At 47.9% G+C, this 19,466-nt stretch overlaps 4 protein-coding genes, 1 non-coding gene and 1 pseudogene across 5 annotated transcripts; 2 read left to right on the top strand and 4 right to left on the bottom strand.

Moving 5' to 3' along the window:
• Window positions 1-3,300: 3,300 nt before the first annotated feature.
• Window positions 3,301-7,152, bottom strand: LOC140220153 (pentatricopeptide repeat-containing protein At2g03880, mitochondrial-like). Its single transcript, XM_072290964.1, has 3 exons — window positions 4,873-7,152; window positions 4,484-4,534; window positions 3,301-3,932 (listed from the first exon to the last, which is right to left on the bottom strand). The coding sequence occupies exon 1, from the start codon at window positions 7,112-7,114 to the stop codon at window positions 5,396-5,398; it is 1,719 nt and encodes a 572-aa protein (XP_072147065.1). The 5' UTR covers window positions 7,115-7,152; the 3' UTR covers window positions 3,301-3,932; window positions 4,484-4,534; window positions 4,873-5,395.
• Window positions 7,153-8,725: 1,573 nt separating this feature from the next.
• On the top strand, window positions 8,726-10,495 carry LOC117838191 (uncharacterized). Its single transcript, XM_034718118.2, has 3 exons — window positions 8,726-9,642; window positions 9,750-9,922; window positions 10,014-10,495. Exons 1-3 carry the CDS (start codon window positions 8,944-8,946, stop codon window positions 10,147-10,149), a joined length of 1,008 nt encoding a protein of 335 aa, XP_034574009.1. The 5' UTR covers window positions 8,726-8,943; the 3' UTR covers window positions 10,150-10,495.
• Window positions 10,496-11,472: 977 nt separating this feature from the next.
• Window positions 11,473-13,592, top strand: LOC117838192 (putative F-box protein At5g55150; annotated as a pseudogene).
• A 1,192-nt stretch (window positions 13,593-14,784) lies between these two features.
• On the bottom strand, window positions 14,785-17,038 carry LOC117836530 (large ribosomal subunit protein uL11m). Its single transcript, XM_034715981.2, has 2 exons — window positions 16,855-17,038; window positions 14,785-15,474 (listed from the first exon to the last, which is right to left on the bottom strand). Exon 2 carries the CDS (start codon window positions 15,455-15,457, stop codon window positions 14,993-14,995), a length of 465 nt encoding a protein of 154 aa, XP_034571872.1. The 5' UTR covers window positions 15,458-15,474; window positions 16,855-17,038; the 3' UTR covers window positions 14,785-14,992.
• A 176-nt stretch (window positions 17,039-17,214) lies between these two features.
• LOC117841168 (U2 spliceosomal RNA) lies at window positions 17,215-17,411 on the bottom strand. Its single transcript, XR_004637195.1, has one exon. It is a non-coding gene; the product is annotated as a U2 spliceosomal RNA (small nuclear RNA).
• A 688-nt stretch (window positions 17,412-18,099) lies between these two features.
• On the bottom strand, window positions 18,100-19,435 carry LOC117836497 (phosphatidylinositol N-acetylglucosaminyltransferase subunit P). Its single transcript, XM_034715935.2, has 3 exons — window positions 19,124-19,435; window positions 18,732-18,850; window positions 18,100-18,634 (listed from the first exon to the last, which is right to left on the bottom strand). Exons 1-3 carry the CDS (start codon window positions 19,402-19,404, stop codon window positions 18,516-18,518), a joined length of 519 nt encoding a protein of 172 aa, XP_034571826.1. The 5' UTR covers window positions 19,405-19,435; the 3' UTR covers window positions 18,100-18,515.
• Window positions 19,436-19,466: the final 31 nt, after the last annotated feature.

Here is a 19,466-nt window from a genome sequence, read left to right as displayed (position 1 = left end):
ACGTTTGTTTTCCCCACCCAAGATCTCGTCGGGGAGGGCCGCAACTTCAGCGAATACTCCTACTGCTCCATCCGATCATTTTGATTTTTTTTTCATAGATATTATTATGCGTTTATGAACCTTAAAAGGATAAAATACCCTACAATTTGGAACAAAGAGAGTACTTAAAAAAACATGGATTAGTATTATATACACTGAGGACTTGTTTGCTGAGAGGAATGAGAATACTAGTATAGTACCAGAGATCCTTTGTTTCTTTGACCTGCCTGAGACAGTGAGACTGCATTGCTGCCACGGAGCCTGATGGGTTTATGGCCTTCAGAGTTTAGCTGTTGTAGGCTTGTGCTATAAAATGCTTGCAGGGAGGTAGAACCGGCAGCAAGTGAGTCCGTGAGGTCCCATATAAAGAGATGGAATCAGGGTTTGTTGCAGAAGGACGGCTCAGATGTTTTGGGGTTGCACCGGTGTAGCCGTGCATGTGTTCACTTCCATGCGCTGTGGCGTTTAGCCAAGTGACAGCTCAGGGTTACAACAACAATATTTGGTAAATTATTTTAAAAAAAGAATTATGCTAGATATCTGTCGACTGATTTTTTGAGAGAAATCTGTCGAGTTTGCTGCACTGCTTCTGCTCCATCTCCGACGACCTCCATCAACACCGGCGATGACTAACTCCGGCGAACTCAATTTAAGTTAGGGGTTCGGGTTATGGCTCTGGGGTTTGGAGGGTTTTGTGGCTTCTGGCCATAGAGGGATGGTTGGGGAGCTCGCCAGCCCGGCGGTGGAGGTGGGCGGCAGGTAGCATGCAAGGCAATAGGGGCGCCGCTTGCCGCGGTGGTGGAGGACGGTGGTTGGGCGGAGTTGGTGACGGGGGCGTCGCGCTCCGGCTGGATTAGGGAGGGAGCGGTCGCAAGGGTGGTGGGGGTTGAGGTGGGGGAGCATGAATCCATGGCCGACGACGACAAAGAATGAGCACAGGGGCGGTGGAGGAGTGCTTGGGAGAGGACGGTCGAAGGAGCAGCCCGGCAGGTCACGCCGATGTTGGCGACGATGGAAGCGAGAGAAGCACGATGCAAGGACGGTCCTGGAGCTGGGTGGCCGCGGGATGTGAGGATGAGGTTGGAAATTAAGGTTAGTTTTTTTATATGAAGGTATGATTGATCTGAGACGTTGGTGTGATCCAATGGATCAAAATTCAACAGATTTAAGTATCTTAAATCAAAACAATATTTGGTAAAACACTTCTGACAACTGACAACTGGCCCCTTCGATGGACGCAACAGAGAATGGGCTCCTGATGACGTGCCAATGCCGTGGTACCTGAAATGAATAAAGCTGCACAATACGTTTCACTCTACGGAATAACTTGCTCAGACGGTCAAGGTCACAAGGCCCCCCGACGCTTTTCTACGCCACAAAAGGCAGTTTTTCCCCCAACCGATCCCTGGGCTCCTTTTACTACTTGCATCCTTTGAGCAAAGTGAAAAAACAAAACAACAGGGGTGAGGAGAGGCATCAAAGCACGAAACTTCCCCTCGCTTTGATCGCCTTTCCCCTTTGGATGATTGCTTCTCACCAGGTGCAAGGCCTTTTCACTTTCCACCAGTGTACCCCCAACATAGAATGCACCTCCAATGCAACAGCCCATCGCTTCCTCCTTTGCTAATCCAATCACTTTTTCTACCACTCCAGTACTAGCAGTACTAACACCATCACGCTAAGCAAGGTAAGTGTGTTAAGCAACAAAATGAGGGCCCCTGGTCATCAGATGGTCAGTTGGACGGTGTGCTCGGTTCATCCAGGCAGGGTGTTTGGGGGCACCCCCTACCCCCTAGCTTTTGGCCATGGAATGAACTTTCACGGGGCTGGTGGTAACTTGCGCTGCACATTTATAGGTGTGCCTTGCCTTTCTCTACACCACTCGCCACTATCATTGTACTTTTGTGGCCATCCATTTGGCCTAGACGAGCGCAAGGGGTGCCACCCTAGTGGGACAAAACGCTCCCACAAGATTCCAGGGTCCCCGGTAAAAAGTGTGCGTATCGTATGTGCCTACTGTCGGAAGACACATGCGTCCATGCATTTGCATTTGCATGGGCCATGATCCAACATTATAATCGGAGCTACGGCTGCTAATGATTTCCACTAATGAGGCGGTGTCTCCGGACACTGCAGCAAGAGCGAATTAAGACGTTTATTAAGTGTCATGATGACAACTACAAAGCTGCCTACATGGGAGACAATATTAGGACTAAAGCATTTTTTGTCAACGGCAGCATCAAGTTTGCAGAAGGTTTAGACTGGACATGGTCGGCGAGAGCCTGGTGGGTCACAGTCCATAGATCACAACAGGTTGGCAGCAGTGCAGGGTGGTGGTAAATGATTTGCTCAGCAGCTCGGATTCAGGCATGACCGGATGACCATGACTCACACCAAACTATGGGTGTTTGGATACACCCTCCTAAACTTTACTTTAGTAACTGTCACATCGGATGTTTGATACTAATTAGGAGTGTTAAATATAGTCTAATTACAAAACTAATTGCATAGATGGAGTCTAATTCGCGAGACGAATCTATTAAGCCTAATTAGTCCATGATTTGACAATGTGCTGCTACAGTAAACATGTGCTAATCATGGATTAATTAGGCTTAATAGATTCGTCTTGCGAATTAGTATAAGGGTTCTGCAGTTAGTTTTATAATTAGCTCATGTTTAGTCCTTCTAATTAACGTCCGAACATCCAATGTGATACCTGTATTCAAACACCCCGGCGCTTGAGGACTCGCTGCTCGTCCATCAGACCATCACTGAAACTGCGAAACGGGTAGGTGAAAAGCGAGGGGGAGGCCGGCACCGGCAGCAGCTGGGCGTTACTCCTCCGCCTGCTGCGTTGCTTCCACATTTAAGCCGCCCCGCCCCGGGTAAAAAGTTCCCATCTCCATAGCGGCAGCGCGCCATGCTTGCTTTGGCAGTTTTCCTACAGAGGAACGAGAGCGGGGAGCGCGGCTGTGACTGACTGACTGTGATGCGACATTTTTCTCCGTTCCACAGTGCATTGGTCCCTTTCAGTGCGATTCAGAGCTTTAGGTTCTGGGGCGCCGGCCACGGCGACCTTGGCAGACGTGTACGACAGCTTTTTCACGGCAGTTGCAACGGAGTTTGATCTGATCAAAGATTCGCTCTGCACTCCTGTTGACCACTGAAGCCACCGGTTTGCGAATGCTATTGCTTGATACACGTCTGAAATGCTCATCCCCCAGCAGGCCAGCTTGCAACGAGAGTTCTCATCTGAATGTCTGATACAGGGGAGAAAGCAATCTAGCACAGCAGCCAATATTCAAGTACATTGCTGCACACTAAAGAATGTTGGAGAAGGTAAAGAAGACCTCATCAAGATTGGTGTCCTACAGGCTGCAGTTTGGTATAACAGCTGTATGCAACTATTAAGCTGTATTGTTAGGAGGATGGAAAACACACACGTTGCCCAAAAATCTGGCCTGCTCGGCTGCAACCTGCACGCTGGTTTCTAAATTATTATGACCTTGGCAATGCTACCTGGACTCTTCTATTTGTCCAGTTCAACCTCTAGTGCAAGTGCTTGGGATCCAATGTAGCTTGGTGCCCACCCTCATTGCAATTTGAAACAAACCCTGACCATCTGGTTGGAAGGAAAAGAACGTGATCTTTTCTAGAGGAGCTTTGATGTGATCATACATACCTGGAGCCCTCGTGCTTGGTCTCTGTAGGTTCCTTCTCAGTTTTGTTTCCCTTTACTCCTAAAAAAAACCCTTGTTTCCCTTTGCAGCTTGGATGAATAGTGACTTCAGGGCCCATAAGATATAAAGCTTCCAGAGCCATTCTTGAGATCAGATCGCAGTTTTTTGCATCTGGAGACGATTTTCCGAGTCATAAATAATAGTCCACTTGTCCTGCTCACTCACACATGCACAGAAAAGGAACCGTCAGCACAAATTCTCTTGGATTCTTTATTGCAGACAAGAATCTTCACTCATGACAGCACTTTGCAGTGAGACAAGGATCATATGTGCAAATCATTAAACATTTCAACTATTCTACCACCATCTCTTCCTGTTTTCGGTGACAGAATTCAACAGCAGCAAAACAAATAGACGGTAAAATGCCGAAGCTTCCAGACTCCAGCAGACATGGTAATTTAGCATGCACATGCAACATATTAAGCCAGAGTCAAACATGACAGATCAACTGATCAAGGTACCAATAACTTATTAGAAAAGAACATGTTTTCACTAAAACTAGCAGCAACTAGCACCACAATGGTATCACAGAACTGGATAGCTGCAGCACTACTTTGTAAGACCAAAACTCTAAAACTTCTCTGAATAATGCTACTTTTCAATCAAATAGCAAATCAAAGTCTGGACACCTATGCTGCCTCATGAAAGAATGTATGCGCGATCCTTGAACGCCAGTGTTTTTAAATGCAGAGAAACAACAATACCGTAAATGGCATACTCCATGTCTCCATGAAAATTATCACCACAGTCCACCTCTGCAAATTCAAGAGAGAGAACTATTAAGGGGCACACCAGCTGGATTTGAAACAGCAGGCGCACTGAGAATTAACCATTCACTCATTAAACAAATGGAACAAATAATTAAGACCACCAAGTTTGAGTAGAATTTATTGCATGAGAGGTTATTTCACAACTAACAACTATGATCGAATTAAGTTGATTACTGAAAAGAAGGAAATTAACATATATCGAATATTCAAGGTTAGTCTGAAGGTGCAATCTATCAATAATGGATTAATATCATAAATTCAGTAGAGTATAAACGCCAGACGGCCAAATTTTAAATGGAGAGAAACATTGATCGAAATCTTACATGTTTCAGTAGTGCATTTTTTGTACTACACTTGTTCCCGCCATACTACAAATGTTCTGCTGTGGAGTTAATTGCTTTCAACAGTCATCAAATATTCAAATGCTACAGAGCAACTGAGAAAAGGTAATTCCTCCCAGCAGTTTATGTTGCTGGAAAGAGATGAGCATACCAGCCCCAAGACAAGAACAAGTGAAAATCTGAGAGACCCAAAACTGTTAATTAGCAGGCACAAATGGTTCCCAAAGTGACACCTAATCACTGTCATCCTGATTCATGCTTCATTAGTCACAAGATGGTATGGTGTCTAATCAACACCATAAAACCACAGTTCTCTTCAGAATTTCAATTTCAATCATGTAACAAAGCGATTGGTCCTACGGACTATGGTTGGACGCCAACACAAGCAGGCTTCCAATAAACTCTACAGTAATTTCTTCTGGGTTCACGATTATATCATCGTGCTGTATCCGGAAAACCACACAGATGGTTCTGCCATCATAGTTTATCCTCAGGATTAAGTATGTCACCAGTGGTCTCTGCAGCTGCAAGCACCTTTTTTAATCGTGTGGTACCTATTGACATCCCTTACTACAATTACTCTGTCGATCACCATGCTAGCATACTTGAAGAATTCATGACAATGAGCACATATTCTCAAGTTCTTAACTATTCTCAACACTTTTCCTGATGGTACAGCACCACTTATCAACCCATATGCGAGGGCCAACCTTTCACTATGATGCCAGGACCCCTCGCCTGCCTCCTTGTACCCTAACTTCTCAACCTCTTGGATCAATTCGTTCAGCTTGTCATATATCTCTAGTAGCTGTTCGTGCCTTCTTTCATTCGCGACAAACACATGTACCTGCCCTCTACCCTCAATCCAACTGCGACCACCTTCCTTCCTGACTCCACAGTCCCTCATTGCAGTCCATGACGCAGCCTCCTCATCTTTTTTCCCTGCTGCTGAGTAGACATTGGCAAGCATGACATAAGTTGAGTCATCCTTGGGATTAATGTCCAAAAGGCGTCGTCCCATGGATTCTGCCATGTCAACCTTGCGGTGAACCACACAGCCCATTAGAAGCGTCCGCCACACTGCTGCATCCGGCTTGCATGGCATTTTACAAGCAACACTCTCTGCATCCTCCAGACGTCCAACCCGTGCCATTGCACCCACCACACAAGTATAATGCTCAATGCCAGGCTTCACATTGTACTTCGACTGCATTGCTTCCAACCAAAATTCAGCCTCAGCATCTGCTCCAGCATTACTACATGCTGTGAGAATAGCAAGGAACGACAGCCCATCAGGGGCAAACCCCAGTTCCATCATCCGGTTAAACAGCTCAACAACTGCTGGCACATCTCCCTGCTGAGCGTGCGCAGACAGCACTGCATTCCAGGTGATCAAGTTTCGGTCATCCCCCAACCCCTCAAACACCTTCACTGCATCGTCCATGACTCCGGCCTTACCATAAGCATCCACCAGAGCAGTCCCAACAGCCACATTTCCATCAAGCCCAACCACCACCGCATGTGCATGAATCCCGCAAGTCTGCTCCAGCGCAGCAAGCCCCGCTGCCGCCCGCAGAGCACCGGACAGTGCGTACATGGTTGAATCAACAGCATTTGAGCGCATACCAGCAAACACGGAGAGAGATTCTTCGTATTGCCCATTCTGCGCGAGCCCAACGATTGTGGAAGAGTAGCAGACGGGGTCCCGATCTCGAACGGGGATTTCATCGAACAGGCGGCGGGCGGCCGTGGGGGACCGGAATCGGAAATACAGAGTAATAAGGCAAGAGGCGGAGTAGGGGGACGAGGAGAGGGCGAGCTTGAAGGCGAGGGCGTGCAGGTGTGGCGCGAGGGGCGGCGGCATGGAGCGGAGGAGGGAGGAGAGCGGGCCGTCGGCGAGGAAGGCCGGCGACACGCCGAGGACGCGACGTAGGAGTGGGAGTGCGGAGGAAGGGGAGGAAGAGGATTCGGAGGAGAGATAGGAGGTGAGCGAGGCGGCGGTGGGGCGGAAGGGGAGGCGGGAGAGCAGGGGCAGCGAGAGCGACGGCGGGTAGCGGGAGAGGAGGAAGTTGTAGGCGGCGCGGGAGGACGAGGCGGTCTTGACGAGGACCGCGTGGAGGACGGCCGGGTCGCCGCCCGCTTCGGCCATCGCGGAGGCCGCGGCTCTGAGGGACGCGGCGGCGGCGAGCATGTGTGCCGCGTGCGGCGGCGGCGGCGGCGGCATGCTGGGTTCGGGGGCGGCGAGCCGGCGGTTTCGGGGGGATTGGCCGTTTCAGAGTGGCGGCAAAGCGGAGAGTTAGGTGGATTTGAGCCGTCGGCCCTCTTGCTCGGCGTGGCCTGAAGTGTTTATGGGCTGGGCCGGAATGGTACTCAGGCTTCTGTGGTTGTAGAAGTCTTTGGGCTTATTTGGTTGTCTTTTTGGGTCCATGTGAAGAAAACGGTATCTGTTTTATATCCTCTCAAAATGGACAGGAGCCAGCAGAGGGCTGACGACTGAGGTTCTTGCCTCGTTAGGGAAGCACATGGGTGTCGTAGTCTCATGCATTGACACGTAATCTTGAGATGAGTCAATAGACAACCCGTACAATAGGTTATCCTATAAATTGTATGGTAGTAGTATATAATTCCTTAATTTGTGCATAAGAAAAATAAAATATTATGAGTTGTATGGCAACAATAACTCGTACAATGGTTGTTAAGTTATCTCGTAGTCCTACAATTTAGCTCATGAGGTGGTTGTTTTGCGAAGCAACGATCTCTTTCTCTCTCCTCGCTCTCTCTCCTCCACATCATCAAAAATCCTACGTGGCACTGTATGAGACGACCTATGAGACCGCTAACGTGTAGCAATGTACTTGCCCTTAAGATGTTCAAAAAGATGGAAAGCTAGGATGAGAATTCAGTTGGAAAGCGGTTCTTTAAACAAGGGTCTTTGATCAATCGTTGCTTATGGAGGGCACGTCAACTTATTCAACTAGGTTTTGTGTTTATTGAATCCTTTACTTCATAATTTTGTAATCTATATGCACGTGAATTAGCTCGTTCTAGTTTGAGTTGGGACTCGGATCAGTCATGTGTTTGGTTTGATCCTCTCCCGAATTTTGTAAAGTTTTTAGCAGTTCGTGATTGTACCGAACCTCGGACATATGAATAAATAAAAAAATATTTAAGAAAAAAAGATGTTAAAAAAGTTCCATAGGATAAAAAATAAAAAAATATATCCTTTTTCCCGTTTTAATTCTTACTTTTGGACAGAGCACCCTCTTTTTTAGCAAGACATAGCACGCTCTACGGTTAGGTGCTGCAAAATATCAAAACGATGGCTCTAGAAGGAAAAAAAAAATCATCAGATCAACATATACACGTGTACCTTCCCTCGGTCCCTCCTCTAACACGTGTTGATCCACGGCAGACGCAGCTGGGACGAGTCCCAAGACCCAGCTTCCCCGACGTGAACGAAAGCTCCAATGATAGAGGAGCCACGCACACAGCTACTCCCCCTCGCCGGCGTAAATCACGTGACTCCACTCCGCCCCCGTGTGGTGTGTATCCCATCGGCCGCCGGACGCGCACGGCACGGCAGCAGCTTCTAAAAGAACGGAGGAGGGGGGAAACACACGAGACCGAGGTGGAAAGGGAGCGGCGCGTCACCGCCATACCGCACGAAAACGTGAGGACCGCCGAGGCAGAGCCCGTCCAATCCCAACGCGCGCCCCACACGGCCACATCGCCCGCCCTCCTTCCTCCTCCACCGTAGGCGAGCCCATCCAGCCGTGCCCCCACGCGGACTCATCACGGCAGCTAGCGTCGCAAGCCGACGCCACCGCCACCACACACCTCCTGTTCCCGTGTACGCATGCACGCAGCGGCAGCTACCGCGGGCCCTTTTAAAGGCAGCCGAAGCATATTCTTCTAGCTTACACTGCAACAGCAGCATCTATCAAGATCTTCTCACCTTCTGCAAGCTGAGCTCTGGATCACACTGACCTTTCAAGGCGTATCAGTGGCCGCGCTGAGGGAGTAGTAAATTGTGAATTCTGATTAGCCACCACCATGCTCGTGAGGAGCGCCTCCACGCCGGTCCTCGGCGCGCTACTCCCGCCGGGCTGCCAGTCGCCGGCGGTCTCCTCCCCGGCCGTCCACTTCCCCGAGTCGCCGGCGGCCGCCTACCACCCGCCGGCCATCTCCTGCCACCTGGCCGGCCACGGATCCGGATCCGACCACGAGCGCTCGCTCGGCGCCGGCTCCGGCATGCGCCGCACCAGCTCAGAGGGTAACCTGTCCTCCCTGGCCAGCCGCGCGGACGACCACCACCACCTCCTCCCGCCGCCCGGTAAGTGCGCGCCGCGGCCGCGGCCGGTGCCGCTCGAGACCATCCAGTCCTTCACGGACCGGCGGGCGTCCACCGATGACGAGGACGAGGAGGAGGAGGACGACGACGATTTCGAGGCAGCGGAGCGCGAGCTGAGCTTCGGGCAGTTCAGCGGCTTCGTCGGCGGCGGCAGCACGTACTCGCACGAGCACCCGCTGTTCCTCGCCAGGGGCCTCGGGATCGACCGCCTCGGCTCGGGCCTCCTCAGCGCCGACGACGGCGTCGGCGGGTTCGGTGGCAGCGGCGGCGGTGGCAGCAACCTGGTCACTTCTGGCAACGGAGGGGACCGGTCCGGCATCGAGATGCATTACAAGAAGATGATCGAGGAGGACCCCTGCAACGGCCTCTTCTTGAGGAACTACGCGCAGTTCCTGTACCAGGCAAGCGCCAATCCCATCTGTTCTACCGTCAATTTGGGAATTCAACAGATCTTGGACAGAACAGAGCAACATTTGTTTTCTGACGGCAGCTGCGCGTTCAATTTCAGGTGAAAGGGGATTACCGGAGGGCAGAGGAGTACTACTCCCGCGCAATTCTCGCCGACCCAGACGACGGCGAGCTCCTGTCGGAGTACGCCAAGCTGGTCTGGGACGTGCACCGCGACGAGGAGCGCGCGTCCAGCTACTTCGAGAGGGCAGCCAAGGCTTCGCCGGAGAACAGGTAAAGCTTACACCTTTACCCCCTCATCACTTGGGATCTGTTTCGTATCGCCAGCATAGTTTCTGATCACCGGTTCCGTCCACGGATGCAGCCATGTCCTCGCCGCGCACGCCGCGTTCCTGTGGGACACGGAGGACGCCGACGTGCCGGAGGAGAGCGGCATCGGCGCGCTTGGCTACGTGGGGTTTGCTCCTGCTCATTCGTCTCTGGCTTCGGCAACAACCTGAACTGAATAGAGTCGCTGCCTGTCTCTGAATCAAGCTAGCATTATAGTCTCTGTTCGTTTCAGTAGCTTGATTAATAATATTAGCTTCAACAATGAGCAAGCAGATCCCGGATTCTGTTAAATTTCTTCTTTATCCTTAAGCGAAGATGCGAAGCTAGCCTGCTGTTATATAGAAGGCCCAGTTGTTCGAGTCGAATGGCGGTGTAGACATGAGATGATTAGACTTCGTTTACTGTCGTGCTGTGTTTGTTAAATGTTGATGTCTTGATGATCTGCTGCTGCTGGATATGATTAAACCAGTACTAGTAACATGATATGAATACTCTGCCATTCGGTTCGACCTCAAATGGACTCGCAGTTCATATTTTCAGAAGAAATTTGGCAACCTGTAGAACGCAAACGCCTTGCTCCGTCCGACATGCCGGGACTGATGTTTATTCTTAGAGAATGGAATTGTTTCCGCCTCTGGAACACACACACCAAAAGATGCTTCTCCATGTTACTCGTGTATTCTGAATTTCTGAACGAGATGAGCTAGTTGATGTGGCTGTATTATCCCGTTGGGCTTTGGGTTGAAGCCGGCCCATTAAGAATTTAATAATAATAATCAGTTTTTCTAATTCTCTCCCGTCGCCGTATCCTCCTTGTTCTCTGTCTCATCGACGGCCGTTAGTTGGTTCTAGGATCGTGGCTGCCCTTGTCGTCTGATTCTGGACACCCGCCGCCGTTCAGCGTGCCGCCTCCTGCTCGGGTTTCGTGGTTGCCGCCGCGCGACCCCCGCCTCTGAGCAGGAACCCATCGCCGCCTCTACCACCAGTCCACCACAGCGCACGCTGCTGATCTTGATTGGCGTGAAGGGCAGGAGTCTAAGGCCCAATTTGCCTTTTTTTTTTATCGGTAATGCGACCCTGGCTTTTTCGCTCATTCATGTGTTTGTGTTTCGGCTTGATGGAATCCATGTATGAAATCTAGTTTTCTGTTGTCGATTTCATGTTCAAAATCTAATTTCTCTGTCGATTTCATGTTCGAAAATCTTTTGTTTTTGTGGATGTATATACATGGGATTATTTCGTTAATCATGTCGAGTTGTACATAGTTGGTCAAAATCTAACCCTGCTGAGAAACGTTAAGGAAGGATTCTTAAGCTGTTGACATGTCACTTAAGTTCAGGAAGCCAGTAGCAAAAGCTGGATGATGATCTCACGGAACCAAGCTATACACCAGAGAAATTTGTGCTCTTTCCGAAATGATGAACGTCTTCAACAACCACTGATGGAGGTTGCGGCCAGAGATTTTGCAGAGCTGCCACGGGACATCCTGATGGATATTATTTTTCTCTTCTGTCTGCTGCTCCTGGAACTCGCCGTATGCCAGCATATGTAGATTTGGGCTGTACAAATGGCCCAAAACACCTTGCCTCATCTACACCTCTGAATCTGCTGGTGATAATATTGCTTTCCTCTACAGCCTTGCGGACCCATCCACAGAAGGTACCTGATTGGATCGTCACTTGGGTGGTTGGTTACTGCTGATGAGCGTTCTGAGATGCACCTTGTCAATCCGGTCACTAGTGAACAGATCTCCCTCCCATCTGTCATCACCATTGAGCAGGTGACGCCCATTTTTGACGAAACAGGTGTAGTTTGTAAGTATCGTTTCTCACAGCACACGGCAAACTCAGTTGTTGGACCACCTGCAACATGTTCTTTAAGCAAATTACGGGACTGCCTCTTTCATGAGGCACTTCTATTTTATGATGCATCTGCAAGAAGCTATGTCGTAGTGTTGATCCACAATCCATCTGGGCAGCTTTCATTTGCTAGGTTAGGGGATGAGAGGACCACACTCAAATTTTGATGACTGCATCTATAAGGATGGTCTATTGTATGCAGTGACATTACTTGGTGAAATTATCGCCTTTGATCTCAGCGGGACCGTGGTCACAACAAAGATAATTATGGACAGGAAGGATAAATATGGGAACGAGAGAGTTTACATTGTTCAGGCTACATGGGGTGATTTGTTGCTAGTTCGCAGACCAGAAGTTTGGATAGAAGAAGCACCAGCTGAGCATGGGCATGCATGTACCGACCAGGAAACATTTGAGAACAGAACTTGGAGAATTGCGATATATAAAGTTTGCATTGCTTCCAGAAAACTAGAGCAAATAAATAGCTTAAACGATCATGTCTTGTTTCTCGGGCATGAGTTTTTTTTACAGTACACAATACTACTACTTAGTGGTATATAGTATATACATAAGATCTAACTGTTCATTATTAAGTATTAAGGGTAATTTAGTAATTGTTACATTGTGAAAAGTGATATTTCAAATGGAATGGTCTTTTAAACTTTCTGCTGGTGTCAAAAATAAAATTATAGTGATACCATTTGTGTTCGTTTACCATGATATCCTTATACTACATATATTACTAATGTATACTACCCATACCACGTGTGAAGGTTTCAGTAGTATACAATTAATCTTGACCGTCGGATGTTTTTATACTAGTCCTTTTCGATACAGTATAGCCTAGTATTGTGTACCGTAAAAGAGCTCCTCGGGCATAACCAAACCAATCACTTTGTGTCGATGCTGAGGAATATCCACAGGTGAAACCAAATCATGTCTATCTCACTGATGACTCCAAGTCCGTGTCTATGAAGCGCAGGTTGCATTGCCGCCTTGTTATTGGCATCCTTAACTTGGAGACCAAGATCATGGATGAAATTGTATCTCCCCGGCCATAGTCCAACTGCATGGCTCCTTTGTTCATCATACCAAACCCCCAGAAAGATGGATTGCATTTCATCAGAGTTAAATACAACATCCCTTGTAGTATTATAGGGGCTATTTTGAAGAGGAGCTTGCTTGTGAAAGATTTAGTTCAGAGTTTGAACTAAATCCAAAGTACTGTGCCTCTTCTGGTTTGAACAATAGTAGGTAAGGTCCTCTTTGTACTGGGAGAACTGATTAGTTACTTGTTGCATAAATTGGTATTGGAACTGAGTACTCCCTGGTGGTGGCAGCAACTTGGTGACGTCTGGCAACAGAAGGGATTGGTTCGGCATCAAGATGCATTACAAGAAGATGATCGAGGAGTACCCTTCAACGGCCTCTTCTTGAGGAACTATGTGCAGTTACTATACCAGGGAATCAGCAGTCTCATTTGTTCTTCAGATCTTGCAAGAAAAGGAGCAACATTTCTGACAGCTGAGTGTTCCACCTTCAGGTGAAAGAGGATTTCCGGAGGGCAGAATACTACTACTACTAGTCTGTCATCTCCGAATCACCGCAAGCTAGCATGATCGTAGTCTGTGTTTGTTTCAGTAGCTTACTAATAATACTAGTCAACATAGGGCTGGTGCAGCCTGTGTGTACTTATTTAGCTACAACAATGAGTAATCAGATCCCAAGTTTTCTTTCGGAGCTTCACCTTGATCCGTTAGTTTCTGTATATGCTTATGTGAAGATGCAAAGCTAGCCTGCTGCTATACAGAATACAGACAAGGTTCATTTGTTATTGTCGTGCTGTTTTCGTTGATGGATGTGGTTGCAACAATACTAGATACTAAGGCTCTGTTTGGCATGGCTCCAACTCCGTGTGGAGCTGTTCCACTCTAGAACTTCAAATGGAGCCAGCTCCGCTCCAAAACTCTAGAACAAAAATGGGGTGTTTGGCTAGATGGGTGCTCTCAGCTCCAAAAAGATCGATTTCAGTGTGGATTGCCATTGTTGCCCCCCAATTAAGGCCCCACTTGTCATCCTCTCTATCCCATCTTCTTCTTCCCCTTTTTCCACTGCACTGTACCGCACACGGGAGACCCTCCACGGGCGGCGGGGTGGGCGGCAGGCTGGGCAGCGACGGGCGCGGCGACGGGTGACAACGGGCGACGGGCGCGGCGACGGGTGACAACGGGTGACGGGCGACGGGCGGCGATGAGCGGCGGGACCGGTCGGCCACGGGGGCGGCGACGGGCGGGGCTCTAGCGGTGAGCGGGGCTCGGGAGAATAGAAGGGAGAATAAAATGAAACGTTTTTTGTAACCAGTGGCATTAGTGGGTAATTATCCACCAACTCCACGAGGAGATTCAAAAGAGCGATTTCTGGAACAGCAAAAGAGGTGCTCCAAAACTCCACCTCCATTTGCACTACAGCTCCATGGAGTTGGCAACTCCATGGAGTTTTGGAGTTGGGATGTTTGGCTGAATTTTTTGATGGAGTTGCTGGAGTTTTGAAGTTTAGGAGTGGAACTATGCCAAACAGGACCTAAGGACACTTCTTCCAATAGGTTCACCCCCAAATGCTCACAATTTTCAGAAGAAAATTGGCGACCTGTCGAACACAAACACCTTGCTGCGCCCTACATGCCCGACTGATGATGTTTCTTCGGGTTACTCACATTCTGAATTTCTTTGCCGTTATACGGTATAACGACATACTAGACCACATAAATTCACGGCATAGACAGCAAAATACATGGCACTCAAAAACCAAAACCATGTTCCTCGAGACCTTCACACTCCAGCACACTGCTCAATTCTGAAGCAAACTTCACAAAGCCAATGGTTTGCAACTCAATAGCGTTCTAGGCAATGTATTTGGCGAAAAGCCTCTGTTTGGAAGTGCAAGACATGAGAAGAAACATATTATTTAATATTAGTTGCTGCATCTGAGAGTGCAGATAGAAGCTGATACAGAAGAAGCACAAAATACTTCCTACACTAGTCAAATATCTCTATTTCGTCAAGATCAAACGAAACCGAACTCAAGCAGATGAGAAAACAAACTGTGCTTGAAATTGGTCCAACGAATTGTGCTTGAGATTAGACTGCCAGCCCACTCAAAGGTCTTTAACAATTTCAATGCCCATGGAGTTAGCTGTCCCAATGATGGATTTGCATAACGCCTCAATTGACATGTGCTTGCAGAATGGATCAGACTGCTTCAGTTTTGCAATCTCATACACATGGCGAAGAGTCAGGGATGACACTGCGTTGTGGCCTGGCCGGCTGCTGGCAGTCTCAATGCCTGCAGCTTTCTTCAGAAACCATGAAACTGAAGGAGACTTGACTACAAACTCGAAAGTACTATCCTTGTAGGCAGTCAAAGTAACTTGCATTGGAGTATCTGCCTTGTACTTCTGTGTCCTGGCATTGAAATCTTTGCAGAATGCCATCAAATTAAGCCTATAGAAACCCAGAGCTGGTCCAACTGGTGGTGCTGGACGTGCAGCGCCAGCAGGAACTATAAGACGGATTGTTGCTAGAATTGGTTTTCTTGCCACCGCATCTTTGAGAGTTGCCATATTACTGCTTTTCAGATCTGCAATAAAAGTTTTGTTTCAAATTGCCAGCAGTTGCACAGAGCAATCTGAATGAAGCACAAACTATGACCATTACAACAAAAGTGTTCTCGGCAATACAAGAGTGTTCTATATAAATTCAGTGTTTTCGTTCACCTTCTTGGATGCTTTGTTCACATGAAGCGGGTTACTTTATGCGAAGTAAATGTCACAAAAACTACCATTCATCTAAAATTGCATGGATACCAGGAAATTAAGACCAACATGCCTCTTGGGAAAAGTATCTATTTTTAACTTCTGTGAAAAGGGCTAGGTAACAAAATATGTTCCAAAATGACAAGTACAGACTTAAACGCCTCCAATCATTGCTCTAAAGCTGAAATACCCATGCAGTAAATGAACCACAGCACGAAGGCCAGCTAAGTTCCAATGATTTGCAATGATAATAGGTCACTTTTCGTGGCTATAGGCTTGTGACATTCTTACCTTGAAAATACTGTAATTCCAACTTAAGGAAAAAACAACCTCAAATGAGGCACGGCAGTATACAAGTAACAGTCTACCTATAAATGTCTACTGATCTTTTATCAGTATCTTAAGACAAAACAAAGAAGCTTCATCACTAGTTACAAGGAAGTTCAATAAGCATATCGCCTTTAATTAGGATCGGCAAGTTGGACAGACACAGAAAATATTTTCAGAGATGATCATGAACAGGATTTAACTTCAAACGTACAGGCACAGTCTACGAGTAAGAAATGCAGTATCATGCCATGGCAAACAACAGAGCTGTCTATAAAAACCAAAAATCCTCTGCAGCTTCAGTTCAATGCAATTCTAGAAATCCTCTTAATAGGCCAAAAAAACCGTCCGACTCTCACTGTGGAACTAGGGTAATGAATGGGATTTCAGGATACTTCAGACTTGAACAAAACAACTACAAAGTATAGACAATAATTGGTGCAAACATATAAATCATGGTAACAACCGAAATTTTCAGAGAAGGGAGATCTTCTGTGTTTACGCACACTACTGTCCCAATCTTCTATCAAGACATTGAACATTTTTAAACTTGCTAATCAGGACGCATGCAGCGTAACCTTGTAGTCAGGAAATTTCCTAGAACAAAGCATGAACAGACTTAACATTGGGCATTGGGGTTTAGTTAAACCCTTAAAAGCTTTATCACCACCAAGCAGCAATCGAATCCTAACCAACCGGATAGCTTGGAGTATCTAACTATCCTTTCCCAGAAAAAAAGATTTCGCGCAACAATTGGAAAACCCCATCCAAGCAAGGGCTTCCTCACCAAGGAATGAAACTTCTCCATTCCCAGAAAAGAAAAAAGATTCCGCGCAACAATTGGAAAAACTCATCCAAGCAAGTTAGGGCTTCCTCACCAACGAATGAAGAAATCAGTAAGTCTGGGTGGATCTCCACTCCACGCCAGACTGCCAGAGGCCGCCAACGAGCGGATCTCCACTCCACGCCAGAGGCCGCCAACGAGCAGGGAGGCGGCGGAATGCTTCGATCTGGAAGGAGTTGCCGAGTTGGAAGTTGGAACGAGGTCGGGCAGGGAGTTGAGTTGGGCCGCCTGGGCCTGCGATACGTACCTTGGTGGGTTGGTCAGGCCCATGTTCTCGTGACGTTTCTTCGGCTAACACACAGATTACAACTACTATCACCAGTTTAGATAATTACCACAACTTACGAAATACATCCAAATACAACTTTAGATCAAATTTTAGATTTTGATTTGGCTGGGGTGCGCCAAGCCCAAGCAATAGTGCAACACTAGAGCGACACGTAAGAATCCAAATAGCAAGCTATTTTAATGGACCCTTCCCCATAAAAAATAAATTTAATATCATTGTGGGCACGTGTCCCACATATCAGATATTAAACTGATAAGAACAGATACTACACTTGATCTTAGCCAAAAGGCCGAGAAAGGTATGAGTTACCACGCCGGCGTGGCCCTTCTTTTGTACGCGCTCCGTCGCCCTCACAACTCTAGGCAGGCGATGTGGTACTAATGATGCTCCACAAGTAATGCAGAGGGCGCGCGGAAGCCAAACCCGAGCCGCATGATCCTGTTATTAAGCTTTGCAATCGGCCCATTAAGGAGTCCAGAGTTTGGAGCACAGTCGAACAAGGAACGACGACACGTCGACAACAGAAAAGGAAGGAGGAGTCCCTCCGAGCCCGTAATCCGTATCCGACACGAAGACTGATGCGAAATCTGATTGGCTGTTCTGCCATAAGAGATACCCTTGATTGCTCTTTCCTTTGCTGACTGCAGAGGCGGCTTAGACCTCCTCAATCATGTCTGCTCTCTGCAGGAGTGATTTCACCTTGCAGGCGCTTGGTGAGTACATCCAAACGACAAAAACATCAACAGGTGAATGAATGATCTGACGAAAATTCACGTGTTGCCTTGGTTACTTAGATTAAGAAGTAATGGTGCTGTCAACTTTCACGGATTTCTTTTTTTTTTTTTGCCTTGGTTACCAAGTAAGTGAACTTCAAAAGCAGTGACCTTTGTCCACACAATACAATTCTCTCTCAAAAACTCAAACGAGAGCAGCGAGCCAAATGATCGATGGTGACATGGCGTGCTGCAAACATGATGCCAACTACACAAATATCACAAATGAAGAATATATTGCAGCGAGGATCCGTGATATCCAATAGCAGAGAGAAATGACAATGATATCTCTGATGCTAATGTAAAAATGTTTGTTGTAAACACTGAGCAGAGGAGCATCATTGGCAGATAGATGAAAGAAGCCATCAAGAGCAGCGCAGGACTATTACAAAGAGGTGAAGTGTGCAACACACAAGAAAACTATTACAGTGCATTCCATTGCTGCACAAGATATAGCTGAATTGTACACAGGGGAAGGCTGGGGGTTCCTTTTAAAAAATACGGAATGATTGAGTTCCCCGATTGGTTACGAAAGCAAACTGAAAGTTCAATTGACGTCTTTCTCCATGTTGCTACTGTCTCCAATAGTCCAATCTTGTGCTCTAAGGTAGACTCATTTTCCATCTAGAGTAATCAGGTATCACCAAACATAACACTGTTGACTTGAACAATGCTAATGTCTGAAATGGGCTCGATGGGCCGCTCCTCTTCCATTGCAGGAGAAAACGCCATGCGCTCCCGACTGTTCTCATCTGTGAATTAATAAGGGTAAGAATCATTACAACCAGAACATGTTAACGATATGTTGACCACACGAATGAGGAAAAGATCAAAAGAATTGAGTCTCACCGAAGATGGTACCAAAGGAAGTCGGGGGAGGAGTGGCGAGGAAGTTGAGACCCATGTAGATGACCATGGACAGTGCAAATGCCACAATCACGAACGATGGGACCGCCAATGCCCAGTACCTGAACGACAGAAAACACACAGCAACCAAGCAAGCCTGCAATAAGCTACAGCAGGACACATCCATCCATCCAAATTGAACTGACGCGATAACTACAAGCAACAATGCTACCGCCGCCACGCATTTCTGAACTTCAGGTTTCATTTCAATTTATCCGAATCCGATCGTTTGGTGTCTATTCCAGTGCTGACGGCACAAAAATCAGAGCGAGCTACAACCAAAAAGGACAGAAAAAGTTCATGGGCAGCAGGATGAGCAGACAAGCGGCACATACTTGCTAGGGTAGTAGGTGACGCCGAGGGAGCGGAGGCAGGGCTCCGGCGTGTAGGCCCAGGCGAGGTAGACGGCGGTGGCGATGACGGTGGTGATGGATCCGACGAAGCCGTACACCTCCGACGGCTTGGGGCCGTGGTCGCGGGCGGCGAAGGAGGGGGACCTCGAGGAGGGATCCCAGTCGCGGTGGGGTCGGCGGCTGACCGTCCGCCTGGGTCTGCGCACCACCAGCGACGGCGACGCCGGCGACCACTCCCTCGTCCTCCTCACCCCATCGTCCATTTCGGCAAACAGTGAAACGCACGCGGCAGGGTAGGATAGGAAGAACTGGACTTGGGACGGGC

Source organism: Setaria viridis, chromosome 9 (assembly GCF_005286985.2).
Source record: "Setaria viridis chromosome 9, Setaria_viridis_v4.0, whole genome shotgun sequence".
Lineage (NCBI taxonomy): Eukaryota > Viridiplantae > Streptophyta > Magnoliopsida > Poales > Poaceae > Setaria > Setaria viridis.
The sequence above is the reverse complement of the archived record's forward strand: the minus strand, read 5'-3'. Positions and strand labels throughout refer to the sequence as shown.